This window comes from Botryllus schlosseri, chromosome 15, assembly GCF_051294905.1.
Source record: "Botryllus schlosseri isolate E-star chromosome 15, Bs_hap1, whole genome shotgun sequence".
Taxonomy (NCBI): Eukaryota; Metazoa; Chordata; class Ascidiacea; order Stolidobranchia; family Styelidae; genus Botryllus; species Botryllus schlosseri.
Genome location: NC_137250.1, coordinates 1,477,331 through 1,498,182, shown reverse-complemented (window position 1 = coordinate 1,498,182; position 20,852 = coordinate 1,477,331). Strand labels below are relative to the sequence as shown.

The window sequence follows — 20,852 nt, the reverse complement described above, 5'->3', positions numbered from 1 at the left end:
TATTTAACTTAAGCGTTAAATGTCATGTGCAATCGCAAAACGGTTACCATAGTCAAGTATAATTCGGCTCAAATCTATCAGATTCAAATATCCTTGGATAGAGATGTAAATAAACACCGAAACTCAATTTGTCAACGCACCATACGATGTACACGTACAGAGTGCTTATTGACGGAATGATAATGATGAATTATTACAATATTCATTTGTTTGATTTGGATAACGTTTCGACACGTATATTCAGGTTTCCACTAGACATACGTACGAATTTGTCCGGGAATTTACTGGCAATCATGCTCCGGACATATGCATGAAAGTTACGGATTCTCAAAATATATATCGAACGCCAGTTTTTACTTGCGTTGCCACTAACACTTCTTTTTTATATTCCCAGTCAATAGTAACAGTTTACTTAAGATTCGACTGTAACTCATCTATGATGCTTTATCTATTAATCGCGTAATTGTTTCATTATCATCACAGAGGATCGTATTATCAAATTATGGAATTTTAATCCAACCGGTTCCAGCGGACCACTTGGATTTCAGAGTCTGAAAAACCCCGCTGGCACTTAAATTTCTGCGAATGCCTACTAATTTTAAATATGTCGGCGGGGAAATTCTGCAAAAATCTGACTCTCAAAGTAAATTTAAAATCCGGAAGCATCAATGAAATCGTGACAACATCTATTGTTGTCGTTGCAATGGAACTGTGTGATGAGCCTTCCTCTTCTCACCTGCCTCATTATCACCATCCATTTATCATGTTTGGCTTGCTGTTTCTACCGGCATTTCTTGCTGCATAGCTACACGTTTCAATACACAAGATTCTCTTACTTTTGTTGGTCGAAAAAATTGCAATTGAATCCAGTTTCGGACACGTTTTTTTTTTGTATTCGTAATTTTTCGTCTACTATGGTCCTTTACACCAGGCCGATATTCGTTATTCTGATGCCAGATCTGCCAACTTGTATATTTGGAGGTTTCGAGCCAAAGCAAGGAACCAAATCCGTGCATTTCCACCGGAGCTGGAGCTCGAGCCGGAGCTTTACGTGAAATTTAAATGAAGCCGGGGAAGATCTGGAGTCGGTTGTTCGCCAGAATTAGCACAATTTAACAGCAACTCTTGACATAATTAAACACTGTTGGCTAGTTGAGCCAACTTTTCTAACTAACCTCGTTACTCGGGAATTGGCAGCAGGGAAGTCAAATGTGCGGAGCTGCAACCGAAAATACTGACCACTGACTGACCCATTTGATAGTTTTCACTCAGGTATTTTGGACCACGGCTGGAGCGGGTACAGTGGTGTCAATCATGCAGCTCCGGAACTGGAGCTGATTCATGATAAAAGAGAGCCCTGAACTGGATCCCGAGCAATTAAACATTTACGAGCCCGCCAAAGCCCTTCTTGTACCACGGCCCAATTTCGATCTAAAATTTTGTAAGGAACCTCTTACGCCGATCATATGACAAGGAGGAGCCCAGATAAACCTCAGGCAACCGTTATTACATTCTATGCTTCGGAAGATTAGTATAGTTTGCAACAACACCCAGTACGAATCCAGAACATTCAATCTTCAAAAAGATAATCAATACCAGATGCGGGTATACTTATACACAGAGCAGAGACATGAGTCAGGCGCATCAAGGAACACATGCTACAAAAAGAGAGTGAGACAAACCAGGAAAATATGATTCCGACTAATTACGTGTCATACGCAAAGCAGAGTTGAATACATCAACGAAAAAACACCAACATGACAGAGATCGTTAGTGGTACCAGTAGACTGAGTAGAATATATGCGGTAGGATTTTGTTCTAAATAACAGCATCACGACTTTTATTGCTGCTAAATAGTACTGAACGCTTTACCATTGTCAGATGATCGTGTCAAGGTATAATCTCCCCACATTTTACACGGACATTTGAATAAATACGATCATTGATCGAGTTATTCCATACCGCTATATGAAGTAATGAATATTTAAAAAATTGATCCTGTGCCATGGAGCTACAAACTAGTTATTTCCTCTGTAGGTTGCTAAAATGTTATCAAAGTTGTAAACAACTGATCCAAGAGTCGTATGAGCCATTGGTTGCCCACAGTTGATCGTCCCAGCGCCATCGTGATCAATGATCGTGCTGAATATCAGCTACTAGGTGCCCTCACGATTTGCTTCTAATGTATGTTGTAGTTATTTCTGTGACGTCATTATCAATATTTGGTCCATTATAAGTATTATTAATTCCTCATTCACTGACGATAGCGACTGATGTGCGGCTTTGAGAATGCAGTTTGCCACTGTATGCAGGAATTCAGAAAAGAATGCATGTACTGTATGGTTGTTAAAAAAAAACTTTTTTTCAAAATTTCACTCGCTTAGTGATAAAATTGTCAGGTTGCCTAAAAAAACGCAACACACCAATTTTGGGTCAGTTCTGACCAGTAAATGCCGCGCAATCTTAAATTGAAATTTCGACCATTTTTGATTTTATAGTATTTACGGTGAAAAATCTCGACACTTCGATATGACTAAATATAATGTTTCAGGCATGCCTGGAGGGAAAGGAATGCTTTTTACACGAGTTTCCATCGTGATAAAGGCCTGTGATCGAGTTTGGATGATGAAATTGCTAATACATGAAAAACGAATATTACACTAATAAGATGGAACTACATTGAAAGAGCCCCGTGAAAACGATAGTGATATACATCGCATATGAATACTTTCAGCACTGAAACTGAATTGCCAGGCGAGTAAAATACAGTAAAATATATTTCCCAGACTAGAGGCGGGCGATATCTTTTGTCGCACCAGTGTGAATTTCACGTAATCAGAGCAAATGATCTTGTGGGTAACAGCGCTTTGCACAAAGCGCATTGTAGTAATACTGGTCTAAGTGAAGACAAGTGTATAGAAAGACAATGATCAATAATCTGGAGATTATACTTTCATCCGATCAAGAAACACACAATGCGATAAGACACCGTGCGATGTAATGAACATATAGGAGGATGCCGAACGGCACGTAGTTGCGGTCTCTTAAACTGACATCCACCTCGACCTAGTGCCCAATGCTACAGTTCATTTTAAATGTTGATCTTCGTGCCGTGGCTCGTTCTAGCTCTTCCCATTCCTTGCGAGTGCTTTCTTTCATCGGGTATATTTTCACCACCAAATATCGAGGATGATATGAAGTGGTTCGGAAGAATTATTGATATGAGGAAGATATGTCAGCATTATTATCAATATCAACCAACGGGCATCCCGTTGTTGGTTGGAGGGAGTTCACTAGGCACTTCTTCGATGGCAGTCAGAGATCGAAAAGTGTTCACCATGATAACCAATGAATGCTGTCCATAAACACGGACAAAAATTTATAAACGTCAAAATATATTGTATTTGCGTTTGGAGAGGGTTAGGGTCAAAGTTGGGTTCAGGGTATCTCAATATTAGGGTTGGAGTATTAGGGTGGGGGAGGGGGATATTAGGGTAGGAGGTGGGTTAGGGGGGATATTAGAGTTGCGGGAGGGGAATATTAGGGTTGTGAGAGGGGGGTATTAGCATTGGGGTTAGGGGAGATATTTGGATTGCGGGAGGGGATATTAGGGTTGGGGTTAGGGGGATATTAGGGTGGGTGAAAAGGGAGATTAGAAATGGTTTAGAGTCAAAGTTGGGGTTAGGTATCTCAAGATTAGGGTTGGGAGATGTTAGGGCTGGGGGAGGGGGGATATTAGGGTTAGGGGATGTTAGGGCTGTGGGAGAGGGGAGATTGGAGGTGGGTTAAGCCTCGGTTAGGGGTAATCTAACCCCAACTTTGAACCTAACCCACCTACAACCCCCCTTTCCCCCAACCCCAATATCCCCCTTCCATAACATCCGCACCAACCCTGATCTTGGGATACCCTACCCCACCTCCAATCTCCCTCTCCCCAACCCTAATATCCCCCTAACCCTATTATCCCCCCTTCCCTAACCCTAATATCCCCCCAACCCTAATCTTGGGATACCCTACCCCATCTCCAATCTCACTCTCCCCTAACCCTAATATCCTCTCTCCCACAGCCCTAATATCCCCCTAACCCTAATATCCCCCTAACCCTATTATCCCCCCTTCCGTAACCCTAATATCCCCCCAACCCTAATCTTGGGATACCCTACCCCACCTCCAATCTCCCTCAACCCTAATATCCCCTCTCCCACAGCCCTAATATCCCCCCAAACCTAATATCCCCCTAACCCTATTATCCCCCCTTCCGTAACCCTAATATCCCCCTAACCCCAATCTTGGGATGCCCTACCCCACCTCCAATCTCCCTCTCCCCCAACCCTAATATCCCCTCTCCCACAGCCCTATTTTCCCCTTAACCCTAATCAGACATGGGGTGATTGCTCCATGAATGTAATCGATTGCGATTACGATTACTCCTGAATGACGCGATTACGATTACGATTACGATTACAGCAAAATCAGGAAGTAGTCGATTACGATTACATTGGCAAAGTAATCACGATTACTCACGATTACATTTATTTTGCATCTTAGAAGTTATATCGAAAGACAATATATGGATTACGCTGAAAAGGCCTAATGAGATATCGAACTTCCTTTAAAAAAAGATGCATCATTTGCTTGTTACGTTATAATGCACCGATTGCCCCTTTTTATAGGGGTCGATTTATCGCACTCAATGATTTGTATTCTTGCCAGGTCCATAAACGCCGCCCCCAAATTTCCCAATAGGGTGGGGAGCGATATCGAAGGGGACTCAAAAGTATTTCGTAAACCAACATAAACTATAGAGTCTTTTCGAGAGATTTAATTAACTTGAAAACTCCGCTGGACAGCTTGATTTTGAAATGCATGCGTCTCCCCCTAAAAAACATACATAATTTATAGTAGGGTTGCATTTAAAACAAATGGTTGTTTAAAACACTTTGTTTAAAGCATGTTTTAAACAGCGTTTTAAAAACAAAGACTTAGAAAAACTAAATTGTGTTTTTTAAGTTGTAACATTATGCCATAATTGTGTAAACACTTTCCAAAAAACATGTGATATGAGCCTACGGACAATTACCATCCGATTTGGCCGACGTACATCGATACGGGATGGTTGGAACCCGCAACAGTTAAAGTCCAGATATTTCGTCAAAGGAACTATATTTACCCTATATTTTCAATTGTCAATCTCAATCCACTAGGACAGTGCTTTTCAACCTTTCTGAGCGCCATTCGCACTTTTTTTGTAAAATAAATTTCATTCGCACAAACTAACCGGAAATTGTTATACAAAATGAAGATGAAAATACTTAACATTTTGTCCAGATGTGCAACAAATTGGCCGCTATGTAGCTTGAGCTATCAAGTGTCTCATTAAAAAGGCGACTTTTTTTCGCTTGTTTTTACTTCAACTATTTCACTAAAACCCTTCTCGGCCAAACAAGTTGCTGGGTTTGTACAAAAACGTCTAGTAGTGCTTGGATGGCCAGGTCTTAAAATCTCTTCTGCACTCCTATCCAAAATACAGCGTATTTTTGCGAGTGAAGAATGCTTGCTGGCAGAAATCGTTTTTGAGAGCAGGCATAACGGGACCGGAGGCTCAAGTTTGTCGAAAGGGTAGAAAACTCGCATGTTTGTGTTGAAGCTTTTGCCTTATGTCTTGGAAAATAAGGTCCAAACTGATCAAGGACAGTAGGCACATCAGAGATCGCTACCTTATGATACGTTGCTCCAACTTTTGTAATTTTTTTTCGATTTCCCATTTTCTGTCTCGCAAGTAAATGAGGAGAGCAAATAATCTCACGTTACCATGTTCTGCTCTTTAGCTCAATCTAACTTGAGAATTCGTAGCAGTTTAATAACGGTAAAGCAGGTTTTTAGACTACCACAAAAATCTGAGTTTTTGCGGCATCTCGCGACCCGACCCTCACCCATGAAAAGGAATTCATTTTTATTATTATAGTAGTATGCTACGATTTCACGGACATGTGTGACTACAGAACGCGCAAACCACAATTCTATACCCAACACAGCTCTACAAAACATGTCTGACGCACGCGATTTCAAAATTATGATGAATTAAATACGTGTGCGAGTCGCAGTTATACTACTGTAACTACTGTCTCATCAGATTGCAAGAACGGGAATATTCCGTGCCGACAACGGAGCATATCCATATTGAAAGGTTTTGCCATCCACCATCGGTCAATCTTTGGCCCAGGTTTTTTCGCCTCTTATGTTTTTGGGACCGTATTTTATCAGCAGTTTGTTGGCCAAAACTATACGTCTTGATGTGCCCGACACAGAAGTGGTTGTCCTCAAAATGAATGAGTCTCATAGGCTTGAACTCGCTCATTGCTCACCGCGACACTAGTTCATCCCAACGGTCTTCGACCATGTTTTCCACAAACCCAGTCGGACAAATCTCATCTGGAATTCTTATGATAAAGCCATATTTTCTGCGTGTCTCGCTTATTGGTTACAGTACCCAAAACAGTGACGTTGGATATGTAAAAACTATGGCAGGATTGCGTCTCAACTACAACAGTCGCTCTGCCTTGAATTTCCTATTAGGTTTATTTGAATTATTCCACGTCAGAAAAATTAGCAATTATTCACGATTTTCATTCGCACTCAACTGTATTTTTCATTCGCACCATTCGCACCACCTTCGTCATTCGCACTCAACTGGATTTTTCATTCGCACCATTCGCACCACCTTCGTCATTCGCACTGCAATTTTATTCATTCGCACAAGTGCGAACCGTCACACAGGTTGAAAAGCACTGCACTAGGACATGCGACTGCACGAAGTGTGCTACTAAAGAAAGACCTTGGCCGAGACTTTGGGTATGTTTCCATTGTCAATAGCGACGCTGGGTGGACGTGACTAATAGTCCGTTCCTTCCAATCTGAGCCCATTATGCAAATGCCACCCGGGGCACCCACAGAGTATTAAAGACATGACAATTTGTGTGTGCGTCTCACCAAAGTTTTTGCGCCACTTCAATGTCTTTTGAATACATAACAGACCGGAGGACACGAATTAACAACATAAACTAAAGTTATTACAACAAGATACCGAACGTTATAATTATAAATTACACGCTCCTAGCTCTACAGGTAAATCTGACCATCGGGGTTGATAAAGGGTTAGAAATAAATAGTAATATAATGCAATTACCAATAATATTGAGGAAATTCAGTCCCCAACTTGAAAATACCTCCCTATGGGGCCAAAGATCATCGTTTGGACCGGGGGACGAATTGCTGATTAGGTCCAGATTCTAGCTTTAACCCACGCTAACATGGTATATAAGCCCAGGGCCATGGCGGCAGGTCCCAATGTTGAGTAAAGAATTGTGAAATAACGATTGACGCCTGTTTCAAAGAGTCATGTGAGAATAAGATGAAGCTGGGGCCCGATGAAGCGAACATAAAATTATGTCTTCAACTTCATACAGATAATGCACTGCAAGCTTCCGTTACGAGAAACGGCAAAGACGGCTCGGTTCTGATACATATCACCAGCTGTTGAATTTTACTGCTTCGTTGTGGAAACCGTAATGTTTTATTTGGCGAGTACAAAATTTCAAATCTTTGTCCGATGTACGTACGTACTACATAGGCCTACTGCTCACCAAGTAGCAACGGTCTAACTGCGCTTAACTAAGCATAGCCAAACATCAATACATAAGTTACTATTTTAAAGGTCAACTGCATCTTCATGACAACTTTGCGGAATCATGTTCAGAATTTTTTTTCATAACGAAATTACCGACTTTCCGTGTTTCAACTCAATCGGAAATTGCCGTAATTTTGACTGAAAGTTCCCATATCGGCATGTTTACAGAAAAAGCAGAATGTACATTGTGACGTCAAGTGAGTGACACATATTATCAACACCGGTCACAGCGGCTGTTTGTGTTCTCGCAGTTTTTATTCTAGTCAGTTATGGCCGAGGTTTCCATCGGATCTGATTTGCCAAGTGATATTGAGACTGAGTCCGAGTACTCGGATGTCGAATGTAAGTATCATTTTTGCACGTACTTACAAAATTACCGTTTAAATGCCGTATTGGTTCAGGTGTTGATGCGCTGGATCCCACGTCAGTGGAACCCCTTGCAGCTTCATATGATGGGTCATGATCAGCCTAGCTTGCTCAGCGCAAGCCGCTCGTCGAGACTACATGGAATACAGTTGTATAGTCTGTAGTGTAATAGCTCGTTTCAGTCATGTATCTTGATAAGTTTGTGCTGTAAGGAGGTTCCGAGAGTTACGGACAGAATTGCCAAGATTCAATTCAGTGTGTCTGGACGTTGACGTATTGGAGATGTCCTACTATGGATATCAACAGGAATATGGCCGCAGAATAATAACATCGAGTTCGATGCATGAATGGGATGAATCCAGGGATATCTAGACAGAAGTTAGATAGAAGTTCTAGATATCCCTGGATGAATCTCTGATTCGGTTGCCAAATACTTTTCTCGCACTAATACATTTGTTTTCACTTTTCAGGAAGTTGAAACATACTGCCCACAGAAATTGTGTTCGCTGGGTATGGGGATTCTGTGGCAAAATCCAGCGGAAAATCCTGCCTGCATGCGTTCTTACTGCTGCCCGAACAAAATTTACGTTAAATTCTTACACAGGATTCCAGTTCAGTAACGCCACATTGTGAATGTACAGTTGTATTCCAAATAATAAACGCATATAATTAATCGACCAAAATAACTACTGTGTCAGGCAGAAAAGCATATCAGGTTTTATGTCGGCAATAGCTTCCTCTCTGCTAATTTTGATTATGCTGCTAGTCAGAGGAGGTGGAACGGTCTCAGCACAATCGCTCAACTCAACAGTTTCTGGTCCAGTTCTGATGAGTGCTTAAACTTCTTCGGCAAGCTCATTGCAGTAATCTAGAACAGGCATAACAACATGACGAAATCTTATGATGCAGTCAGATCACCGGCAGTTACCAAATGTTGAATTTTCAAGGATCATGTGAGCCGCACATTCCCCATCTTTGTACTTCGGGTATTTGACCGCGGTGCTCCTTCTTTCGACATTTTCCGAGTTTTCGAGCAATTTTCATTCAAATGCAGGATTGCCAACTGCATCCTACAAAAAATGCATAATTGATGAGGCTAGTAATTATGCCAAAATCTGATATACGTTAGGTTGTTTTGAATAGCCGAGACACTGCAAGGTACCTACCTGGCTTTTTGACTGAAATATGGTTGTAGTGATATAATTTTGGGCAGAAATGATTGAGGAGGGCATTGAATGATTCACTTCAAGCAGTGTTTCCATTCGGCGATAGATGGCGTATGTCATTTTCCATTCGCGTGGAGTAGAGAACATCGCAAATCCTTTTGTATGCCAATGAATCTGAAAATGGACTGTCATAATGGTAAACAACAGAATGAAAGATGCTATTCATTGTAACTTAAACTTAGGCCTATATGTATCATGTATATATGCTGAATGGAGCAGTTTGTTTCTTTTTGCTACAGTCAAGTAGGCTTTTTCATCTTTAAAGGATGTAACGGCATCTACACTACCCGTAAATCAAAATCTGGAGTATGAGCAGTTTGTGCAGTCTTGCTTGATTCTCAGTGTGCTACCTAAACTTGACTCTTGCACGTCCGACTCTGATTGACACATAGGACAATGTTGAAAAATGCTCACCAGCTTATTCCTGTCCACAATCGCAAACTGGGTCTTGCTATTCTCCAGACATTCCTCTGAATCTGAATGCCTGCAAATCAATATCTTGGTGAAGACTTGGTACGAATATGATTACACTGTTCAAGTACTCACTCTGACTCGCCATCTAACTCTGTTGGGTGGAAGCTATCGTCACTTGAAAGGGATTGGATATCACTTTCACAGTCTTCATAATCCTCTCCAGCAATAGGATTTGGACAGCGATGAAAAGACACTTTGGGTACCGAATATCGCGTATTCGAGCAACCATACGCGACACAAGATGTACCTTCGTGCCTCATCTTCTTCATACCTTCCATATTCACAATCAAATCCAGCATCAAAGTCAATCCCAACACGAATAACTACCTGTTTACCACACTGAGCTATACCAGGACTTTTACCGTGTCACTCACATGACGTCATTTCATAGCTGAATGATTTCATATCCGTTTTTCAGCTTTTCGATTTATAATTTAAATTACTTGAAAACTATCATGTAATTTCAACTTTTTTTATTTTATTCATATTCCTAACCACATAACGTACGAACGTACGAAATAAGGCAAATTCATTTTTAAGATGCAGTTGACCTTTAAAGGTCAACTATATCGGCGAAAACAACTTCGGCTAATTCTATAGAGTTTTTCTTGCTGATTCCAACAAGGCATATCTTACATCCCAAAACTAATTAGTTTCTGAGATATGAAGCCGCAAAGGTGGCAAAATCCCACCAGCAGCAAAACGCTGGTAAAATCAGTGAGCCGTATCGATGACGTCAGCACCATGATGATTCCTGGCGCGGTGACTGTACTGCAGAGATGAGCATTGGATTGGACTTGGATTGGACAGGATCAGGATTATGGGTTATTTTCGTCGGGACCGGATTGTGATTTTGAAAAAATAGGTTGGACTTGGATTTTGAGCATTTTTGAAATCCGGACTCGGGCACGTTGGTTTCGTAACCAGAAGTGAGGGGCGGCTGGAGAGAAGAATTATTGCAAGTGTTGCCAATTGACGCATTTAGAAGCCAAATTACGGAACTTTTGCAAATTTTCATGCTGGTTAGCACCGCTGTTTCCGCTGGTCCGTCTTTTAGGGATGCACGTATGGCACATTGGCACTTTCGAATTTCTTCAATCAGAGCAGTGTAAATTTGTCAACAGCACATTAGATCTTATCAAGTGTTGTTTACGTGAGCACCTTAGGAACTACCGGTATTTGATGTTAGAATTGTAGAAATATGGAATTGATGTTCGCATATAGGTGCATATCGAAATCTTAGGTCGAGGTCACTTTATCTGCTGCCAAGGTGGCAAGTGGCGCTAGTGCAACAGCCTGTTTGTATAATGTTAACAATCCTTCGCCATCTGGGCTACTACCTATTATATTTCTCTTTCTTGGACACATTGATTTAGGTCGAGTCAAGATACTACTAGGTTTGCTGATTCATAGGAAAAGTTTGCCTAGTTCGTATGCTATATTCGTGCCACTTTTGCTGTTGTAGACTTCTAGATTTAACTTGAGTTGAATTCAACCCTATAGTAGAAGAGCACGAATTCTACCAAGTCGTGGTGGTACAATCTTCTTTCTGCAGCCTTAAGTACCGTAAGCTTGATGGTAAAGCAATGCTTAATGCCTATTGCAACACATCACCGTACTTTAGATAATTTGGCACTATTTTGTCACAAGATATTTTGGCTCCGAGAGCCTCCTCAAAGTTGGCAACCATGAGTGTTACTCCAGTCACTCTGCATTTAGTAATGCACGGCCCCGAGTGAAAGCCATCCACGTCGGTGAGCTTGAGAGCAGGTTGCAATTTCGCAAACGTCACGAAATCACGACATCATTGGCCATTGTGTCCTTCATTTTCACTCGTGGCATAGTCGCTTTAGTGAAGACAGGCGGAATATGTTAACATGTGTATCAAAGGCATGCCGTTTTAGTTACCGTTAACATATTTAAGAAGGTTTCAATCTTGAGGTTTGGAAATGCTAAAATTTCACTGAATTGTATGTTTTCTTATATTATATTGTTGTACGACAGCGATAGCATTTTCAGATCTGAGCAATATGAGTGCGAGTAACAGTGGCATTTTGAAAATGATGAAGGAGGGAAATTACGTGAAAGTAACTCATGATAGAGCCAAAAGCGCTGTTTGGAGAAATTTCGTGTTTTTAAATTGCGCCGAGAGCCATAAGTACACAGGGTACGTTTTGTGCACTTTGTGTGACGAGCCTTTGAAGCATGACCGAGGGACTAGTGGTACTACCCATTTAAAGAACCATATGCAGCTTTATTGCAAAGCTGCAAAACTGGAGGGTCAGGAGGGCCAAAGGAGAATCACAGGCTTTTTCAATTCGAAAGTAGTACTTGCAGCAGCAACCAAAAAGAAATTGTTGGATGCGTCCATCTCGTATATTGTTAAGGATATTCGCCCCTTCTCAGCAATAGAAGGCGGTGGCATTGAAGAGCTGGCAAATGTTCTCATTGAGATCGGTGCCAAGCATGGTCGGGTGCCAGCAACAGATATTTTGCCATCGAGGTTCACAGTAAAAAGGCATGCTTGCAGTAAAAGTGAGGAAGGCATTATTGAACTGAAGGAGAATTTGAAAACCGCAATCAGGAATTATGGCTGCATTGGTATAACCACTGACGTATGGACTGACTTGAGAAGTCGTAGCTTCCTCTCTCTAACCGTTCACTTCAGCATGAATGACAGGCTGATATCTCTAGTTGCCACAGTGGCAGAGCTAACTGAGAGCAAAACCGGTGACTACCTTAGACACAACATTTTGTCAGCATGTTCGTACTTTGGATTAGATCCTGAAGTAATAGCGCAAAGGTGCTTTTTCATCACCGACAACGGGAGCAATATAAAGCTTGCTTTGGCCATGTTCAACCGATTGCCATGCGCATGTCATATGATTTCGACTACCTTGTCTCATATTCTACAGCTGAACAAGATGAGTACTGTATATCCGACTGCAGAACACAATGCGTCTCTGGTTGAGGGGATCAGATCAACAGTAGAAAGTATTAAATCACTTGCTGCATATTTCAAGCGGTCTGGTCTCAACAACAAGTTGCAGCATTCCATGAAGCAAAGCAATGATACACGATGGAATTCCATCTTAACAATGTTACTGTCGTTTCATGATAACCAACAGGAAATTTGCAGTTTGCTAAACTGTAATGGCCAAGAAAAAAGACTGGAAAACATTGACTGTTTTACAGTGAAAACCCTGATCACTTTCCTGGAGGAGTTCAAAACTCAGACATTGGAATTGGAGGGTGAACTGAATGCTACTATTCACAAGGTATATCTGTCTTATAATGCCCTTAAACTTTCGATGCAACCATCGCCAACGAATACTTTGTTACTGCAATTTTTAAAAGAAAGGGGATTGAATCAAACTCGTAATGCACCAATTTCGTACAAAACTTCATAGGGACGGGCAGCCACTATCTAAAATGTGTATACTTTTTAGTATATTGAAAATTCTCATGTTGTTTTAACTACGCTTCTTACAAGCTGGAATTGAATCGAATTAGATGTTCAGTGTTTATAACCGCCCTATAACATGTCCTTCTGTTTTTTCAGTTGTAGATTTTAGATTTTGAAATTTTTTTGGATCAGGATGGACTTGGACTGGAAATCTGGCAAATATTTTTGGATCAGGATGGACTAGGACTGAATTGAAAATTTTCAGGACCGGACTTGGACAGTAAATTTGGAAAATATTTTTGGATCAGGATGGACTAGGACTGAAATAAAAATTTTCAGGATCGGACTTGGACCGAAAAATATTACAGTCCGCTCATCACTGCTGTACTGTACTGGTATAACGTCAACATCTGAAGTCGTGGATGTGGAGGCTATGGACTGAACTTACAGCGACATACGATCATACCAGAATCCATCTCCACTGCATTAACTAGATTCATAGTTTTTACACCGTAGATCAATTCGCATGCATTCTGACAGCTGTATTTGTCTATCACCTATTGTACACAATAAAATGATCCGATTCACAAGATTTTACTTGATACTAATGCAGATAGAATATTAATGATCATCTCGTATTAGTAAGAAATTTGCGAAAAATCCTGGCAAATAATGCAGATTCTGATGCTCTGAGGATTGGACAGTATCTTCGTTGGTTCTATGCGCCAGAATGATCTCCTCTTCCATGACCGTCTACCTGACTGAAATAACAATTTAATATCAGCAAATTGAATCCCCATGTACAATCAAGAACATTTTGTAACGCAAGTTAGATATCTAAGCAGCCAAACTCAAAATAATAATTACGTATTGCGATCCTGTATCTTCATCTGCTGTACCGGCTTCTCTGCTCCCTGATGGCTTGCTCCCGTGGCAATCTTACTCGTGCAGCAGCAAGTGGAGGGGATCTGGTCTTACCTCCTGATTAGAGATTGAATGTCGGACACGCCTCTAAACCTCCTTCTGCACATTTGTACAGTATCCTTTGTGGTATAGAAAAGTGTTATCATAATGTGCTTTCGAGCAATCAAAGACTGTAGCGGCTTACTGTATGTAGCATCCGTCAGCACTTTTTTTTATCTGACACCCTTCCTTGTATTTGACATACTTCACCGCAAAAAGCTGTTCTCCTGACCTGCTTCTTTTGTGATCCCTGCAGCTATTCTCATTAAAATGCAGAACAGCTAGTCGCATCCTAAAGAGGTGGTGGTTCCATTGGACGGATATTCGATTGAAACAGAACTGCATATGCCTACTTGCCTTGCACGCTGACTTCTGTATCTGTAATGATATAGCTTGGGAGCAAAGTGATTCAGAAGGGCGTTGAAGGTTTCATACGTCTAGAATAAATCACGTCATGCAGCTTCTGGTATTGAATTGATTCTGAAACAATAGATTTGATCATTCACATATTAGCAGCATTCTGCTTTTGGTTGAGCATCATTCCGCTTATATTCGAATAATAAGTGGTGCCGTCATTGAATTATTTTTGCATACCTTCAATGAACCATTGTCGTGGAATAGTCAACTCCCCATGTTCACAAGCAGGAAAATGTGTGTTCTCTGGGTGAACATGTTGGTTGGTGAGGTGGTTACCAACAGCCTTCCAAACTTCGGTGTTAACCTCTCCATTTCCATCCCCTCGTCTTGCACAGAAGTAAAGTTGTGCAGTCAGGGCCTTTTGCCACAGTGCAATAAGCTTACAGTCCTTCCTCTTTGACAAGGCAGATAATTTCTTTTTCAATCCTGAAACAGCGTGCGACTATGTCACTATAGCTGATGTCGTCACATTGAGCACGAAAACAAGGAGAGATAAATGAGTATGATACCCTTTGCAATGTGCCAAGTGTCAAAAGAATGCTTGACTTCTGGACATTCATCACGGAGGTACTTTCGGATCTGTGGATATCTATCAGTCACAAGCTCTTTTACTGTAGCAGATTGCATTACTGAAGCTAAACAACGCCGCAGACCTTCCTTCTCCATGTACGAACTTCCTCCAGTTTCGTTGGACTTAGAAAATACAACTGTGCTTTATAAATTTTAAAAGTGCAATTTATGCTGAACATACATACCTGAACCAACTCACAACATAGAATACTCTTTGTGGTTGTGTCCATCAAAGAGTAAACCATATATTTGGCAGAGTGCCCCGGACTGTCAGCTCTTAAAACAAACCATGATTTGGACAGGTTTTCATGCCTAATAAACAAGGTTAGGTATGATAAAAATCATCTAACCTTCCGTCACCCGAAAGGGTTAATGAGTGTCCTGCCACCCTTGCCATACATGCTGCCTTCTCTTCGTCATAAATATAATCAACTGATGGAATTATGAAAGTTTTTTGATGTTGCATGTATGCAGCATAGGAGATAACATGCATTCCCATGAACTTGAACATCTTCAAAGCCTTTGCAGGGGAAGATCCACTCATGAATATCGCATTGCTTATTGCAATATTTCCTTCACTGGTTCCTCTGCTCAGTTGCTCCTGACTTTTCCAAACTCGTTTAAATTTGCAAGAATTATTGTCACATAGCTGATGAATAGTCAATAAGCTGCCAGAACAGTTCTCCCGGAGCGAAGCTTCTGAGCTACAGACTGGGCACTGTGAAAATAGATTAACCAGCTTCTTCTTTTCTACCATGACAAACGTCAGCTGAACATCTTCATCCTCAGAAAGCCTATAACAGAAAATTATCTTGTGATTCGAAACGCTACTTCAACATTTTAAATGACTTACTCAGAAGTTTCATCACTTTCAGGCAGGTAATCATCGACTTCTGATTCACTATCAGAATTGCTACCGCTGCTGATGTACTGACTGGAAGTCAAGAAACTTTTGCCGAACTGACTGGAGAAATTCGACATAGGTGAGGTTGCTGTAACTCCTAGAAAACTAATACGTGAGGTTCTGCTAAAACTTCAACAAGCAATTATTTATGCCCTTGCTCCTAAAATGAATGGACTGGACAGCATGTGTTTGACAACTTCTATCTAGCATCACAGGAGCTGGACTCGCATAACATTGGGAATGATGTAGAGCAGAGGTGGGCAACCTTTTTGGCGTCCACGGCCGCATTTCGAATACTTCGGCGCCATACGGCCGCCAGCCATATGTGAGTTGACTAAAAAAATCTCAATCTTCCGTTTTGAATCCCGAAATACCCGTTAACGTTATTTGGGTTGATAAAGTCAACCATACCCATTGTCGTCGCGAATGCCGAAATCCACATTTCACGCCACTTTAGTGAAATCCACAAGCATAAAGACGCGGTATAATTGCCTACGAAGACATTTGGCCGCCCTCGGAGGACATTTTAGCTTTGTTCAAAAACTTAATTTCTACTAATCTTATCATATCTAATAAATACCAAACATATTTTGAAACGAATATATTTAAGGAAAGTCTCTAACATTGAAATCAGTGACTTCCTTGATTTTGCATACGAGATGACAAACTTGCAAAATTGGGAACCTCACGCGACACCATAAGTCTTAGTTGCGACTCTAGGTTTTTGTTCGATAAGCGAGTTCGGTACTCGTTTTTCAGGTATTTCATTTGCGAAAAGGCAGACTCGCACACGTAAGTGCTTCCGAAAATAACAAGAGTTTCTCTAGCCAATTCTCGCAAAAGTGGATATTCATGGGCCATTTTCCACGTGTCAATCAAATTCTCCTCGCACTTGAACTTTGTCACAAGCTGCTCATCATTCTTCAATTCCAACAGCTCCATCTGAAGGTGTGGCGGTGCACTTTCCGTTTCCACCAGGTGTGGAAAGGCAACAAGTCGTAATGTATGTGATATTTTTTGGAAATCTTTGAAACGATCTGCGAAATCCTGCAACACAGTATCAAAAATCCCCGAAAATAAAGTGATCGGAATCTTTTCTACCTTTATTTCGCAGCTGTCGATGAGAGACTTAAGTTGTGTAAAATGGAAAAAATCACGCTGCTGAATATGAAGTTTAAGGAGACGACATTTGTCACGAAAATCCGATACTTTTTTGTACATGGTGCATATCGTTGCTTCTTTTCCTTGTAGGCTTCGATTTAAAATGTTCACATGGGACAGAAAATCCACAAGAAACGCCAAATATATGACAAAGCTCTCATTTTGTAAGGGGCAGTCTTTATTTTTTGTGGAATAAAATTACAGTATTTCTTCTCGCAACTGTAGAACACGACGAGATGTGTCTCCTTGGGACAACCAACGTACTGCGGCGTGGTAGAGAATGTCTTCTGCCGACGTTTCGCGCTCTTGCAGAAGTTCTTGAAATTGCCTATGATGAAGACCATTTGCACGAATGTACAAGATGATGCGATTGACGTCTTTCAGAGTGTCATTTAAGGCAACAGATTTGACACTCAGGGCTTCTTGGTGGATAATACAATGAAGGTTTGTGAGCTGGTTATTATCGTACTCTTTCGACACGAATTCTGAAAATCTTGTCACAAAGCCATTTGTGTTACCTATCATTGCAGGTGCTCCATCTGTACAAATACCGCGAAGATTTTTCAAGTCTAATCCATTGCGAATGCAAGCATTCTTAACAGCCCCAAATATGTCTTCACCACGAGTGTGGGTGGAGAGTGTTTCCATTGAGAGCAGATCTTCGCAGAACTCAAAATTTGGAGACAGAGAGCGAATGAAGATCAATAGTTGTGCAGAGTCCTTAATGTCAGTCGATTCGTCGATAGCCAGTGAAAGTAAAGTGGCTTCCTCATTAACCTTTGTCTGTATGGAGATCGTCAACTGTTTGGCGATATCATCTTGCCGACGCTGAATTGTACGACGCGAGAGAGGAATTGGAGAATAATCAGTTTCCTTACCAGGATGAATGCACCTAACAACGTCCACGAGACATCGCTTATGTAGTTCGCCATCTACATAAGGCTTTCCCGCTGCACCAAGATGATATGCGACTATATAAGACGCTTCGCACAACTTATTTTTCGTCTGAATGAAAGCTGATATGCAAGATGTCTGCATTTGCACACTTTTCTTCAAACTTTCGAGACGACTTTTCCTCGACTCACCCACCATTTTTGCGTACTTGTGTGACACATGACGACCAAAATGCTGCCTTGCATTATCTCCTTTAACAGTTTTGACCACTTGATTGCATATCAGACACATCATAGTATGGGCTGCCGTTTCTACCATAAAATAATCCAACTCCCATTTGATATTAAATGCCCTCTTCTCCTCTGTTACTGTTCTTTTTCGTTTTACTGACATATTGCGATGTAGACCAACTTTATAATGTAATTGGGCTATAAGGAAAAAGTTTTGTCTCAATGTATTATTCTCTTTCCGTTTGCTCAATACACCCACACCCACTCAATGTTATCCGCGTACCAAGGCTTTTATAACTACGGTTCAACCTATCGCAGTATCGCCAATAGGCCCCTCACATTTGGACTTCGCGACAAGACTGACTAAGCTTAGTCCTTGGTCCTCATACTTAACCGACATTGGCGAAGTGTGACGTAACAATGCAATAAGAAAACGCTAGGCGAAGTCAGCTTTACCGGCAACCGGTAGTCATGACAAGTGACGACTGGAAATAAAATTATCCAATTCACTGAAGGCGTTACACAGACAATTACGGGTTCATGTTAATGGAAACTTTCAAGATTGTATAGAAACTCCTTCTGTCCACATACATGAGGATTGGTCAATTTCATAATGGTTGACTCCAATACATACAGATAAGAAGCAGATCTATATTTAGCAATCATTATTGTGCCCTCAACTCTCGATAAAGTGCACGATAGTCGCATATTCGTATCGCAGGAAGCCTAATGAGCAAACCTGAAATTGAAGAACCCGGACGAGGACGGGGCTCGTTCACTTTCGGACCAAAAACACATTTTCCCCGTAAGGATGTAGTGAGTTTGGTCCGAAAGTGAACGAGCCCCGCAGCTCCGTCTTTTAGTGGGTAGATTGCAGTATTATATTATGTCGATTGAAGCAGCTGGAAACGCAGTCACAGAGTATGCAGTGAAAGAGTTTACCACAGTGATTTAACAATACCCTCCATCGTCGTAATAAGTTTTATCATACATGTAACATATGATCCATCAACACACGGCCGCCAGCACATGCATTTCACATCACGCGCTCACGGCCGCACAATTATGCCTCCACGGCCGCATGCGGCCGTACGGCCGCAGGTTGCCCACCCCTGATGTAGAGCATCCAGGTGCATCCTCATCTGTTTGTCCAACACTTTCTGGAAACTTGGAGACCTGCATTGAGCGCAATGAGTTTTCTTCCTGTTCAAGGTGCTTAAATAAATAATGAATGTCAGGTCATATCAAAGACGGCTTCTCTAGCTAAATATTGCAGATCATACAATAAACATGTATTACACCAAGTTATTACCTTGTCATCAGCGCCTGTGTCCATGGTCGCTGCTGCACGTTTTCTTGCTCTGTCTAGTTTTTGAACTGCAGATGCTACTTTGGGCTTTTTTGGTTCCCTGTCATGACTTCTGTTATAGAATTTCATTAGAACGGCATCTGGCTTCAATAATCCCACTCGACAGCGAAACCCTAATGATTCTTTCACCTTATTTACGGGAAGGTATTGGTCCTCGTCAAAGTGGTCAGAACATAAAACACAACCGTGATATGCAGGAGAAGATTTCGGCGGCGGCCCTTTCCAATTATCGCGTGTCCTTCTGACCATTCTCACCCACGTCTCATGGCGTTCTTTATCTTTGTTAACATCGGGGAACGTATGGAAAGACACTTTCGGTAGACTGTATTGGCTATTTGAGCAGCCATATGCAACGCACCTCCGTCCACCAAGATTGAATTTCCGTTTTTTCACTATAACTCCCTCTACATTATCCATGGTAAATTAAATTTAGCTAAAGTAACATAAAATGACGAGTGAATAGCCAAGTCGAACCTAACGAAGTAATTAAACGCATAATAAATCATCCGATATGTGTTGAGCAACTTATCTCTGGCTTCCACTTCTGCAAAACATCATGCTGGCTACGTCACTCGTCGTGGTTGATGATTTTACAACCGTTTCTCAGCAGTTGACTGTTTTAACTACGATATCTCAGAAAATACTTAATTTTAGAAGGTAAGATGCACATTATTGGAATCAGCAGAATAAACTCTATAGAATTAGCCAAAGTTGTTTTCGTCGATATAGTTGACCTTTAAACTAGGCAGATTGGAGATTAATTATCCTGCGGCGAGGGAGTGGCCTGTGGAACGTGTTGATAACGTGATATACAGCACGGCGGGTGTTCTTACAATCACACTAATGTAGGCCACGTGCATCGAATATCTATTTACTGTGGAGTGGATACTCCTTACGCAATGACGAGCAAAGCTTAGGCTACTTCTGACGTAATAATTAGCGATAGCATTTGGAAATCAGACGTGTGTGCTATCACAAACCTGGTATAGTATCTCTTCCTCGTTCACGAATGTTAACTTTGTTCAGTTCATATCATGGCCCTTGTACAAATAAAAAGTAATCGTTCTTTCACTAAGAAATCGATTAGAAATGGAAAGTAGTCGATTACGATTACTTCGGAATTTTTTCGAATGTAATCGATTGCGATTACGATTACTTGGAAATGCTGTAATCGTCGTAATCGAT

General features: G+C 41.2%; 3 protein-coding genes and 2 long non-coding RNA genes across 6 annotated transcripts in view; 1 reads left to right on the top strand and 4 right to left on the bottom strand.

Moving 5' to 3' along the window:
* Nucleotides 1-20,852, top strand: part of LOC145457025 (uncharacterized) — a 335,179-nt gene that overhangs the window by 260,242 nt on the left and 54,085 nt on the right. The gene's annotated exons all lie outside the window — the stretch shown is intronic.
* Nucleotides 1-20,852, bottom strand: part of LOC145457024 (uncharacterized) — a 193,845-nt gene that overhangs the window by 123,812 nt on the left and 49,181 nt on the right. The gene's annotated exons all lie outside the window — the stretch shown is intronic.
* Nucleotides 7,738-10,241, bottom strand: LOC145457022 (uncharacterized). Its single transcript, XM_080335182.1, has 5 exons — nucleotides 9,826-10,241; nucleotides 9,694-9,763; nucleotides 9,220-9,393; nucleotides 8,982-9,123; nucleotides 7,738-8,921 (listed from the first exon to the last, which is right to left on the bottom strand). The coding sequence occupies exons 1-4, from the start codon at nucleotides 10,050-10,052 to the stop codon at nucleotides 9,094-9,096; spliced, it is 501 nt and encodes a 166-aa protein (XP_080191308.1). The 5' UTR covers nucleotides 10,053-10,241; the 3' UTR covers nucleotides 7,738-8,921; nucleotides 8,982-9,093.
* LOC145457014 (uncharacterized) lies at nucleotides 13,735-16,157 on the bottom strand. Its single transcript, XM_080335172.1, has 6 exons — nucleotides 15,963-16,157; nucleotides 15,460-15,903; nucleotides 15,295-15,385; nucleotides 14,480-15,232; nucleotides 14,027-14,414; nucleotides 13,735-13,920 (listed from the first exon to the last, which is right to left on the bottom strand). Exons 1-4 carry the CDS (start codon nucleotides 16,088-16,090, stop codon nucleotides 15,005-15,007), a joined length of 891 nt encoding a protein of 296 aa, XP_080191298.1. The 5' UTR covers nucleotides 16,091-16,157; the 3' UTR covers nucleotides 13,735-13,920; nucleotides 14,027-14,414; nucleotides 14,480-15,004.
* On the bottom strand, nucleotides 17,708-20,084 carry LOC145457017 (uncharacterized). The gene is made up of 2 exons (XM_080335176.1): nucleotides 19,611-20,084; nucleotides 17,708-19,474 (listed from the first exon to the last, which is right to left on the bottom strand). Exons 1-2 carry the CDS (start codon nucleotides 20,082-20,084, stop codon nucleotides 19,340-19,342), a joined length of 609 nt encoding a protein of 202 aa, XP_080191302.1. The 3' UTR covers nucleotides 17,708-19,339.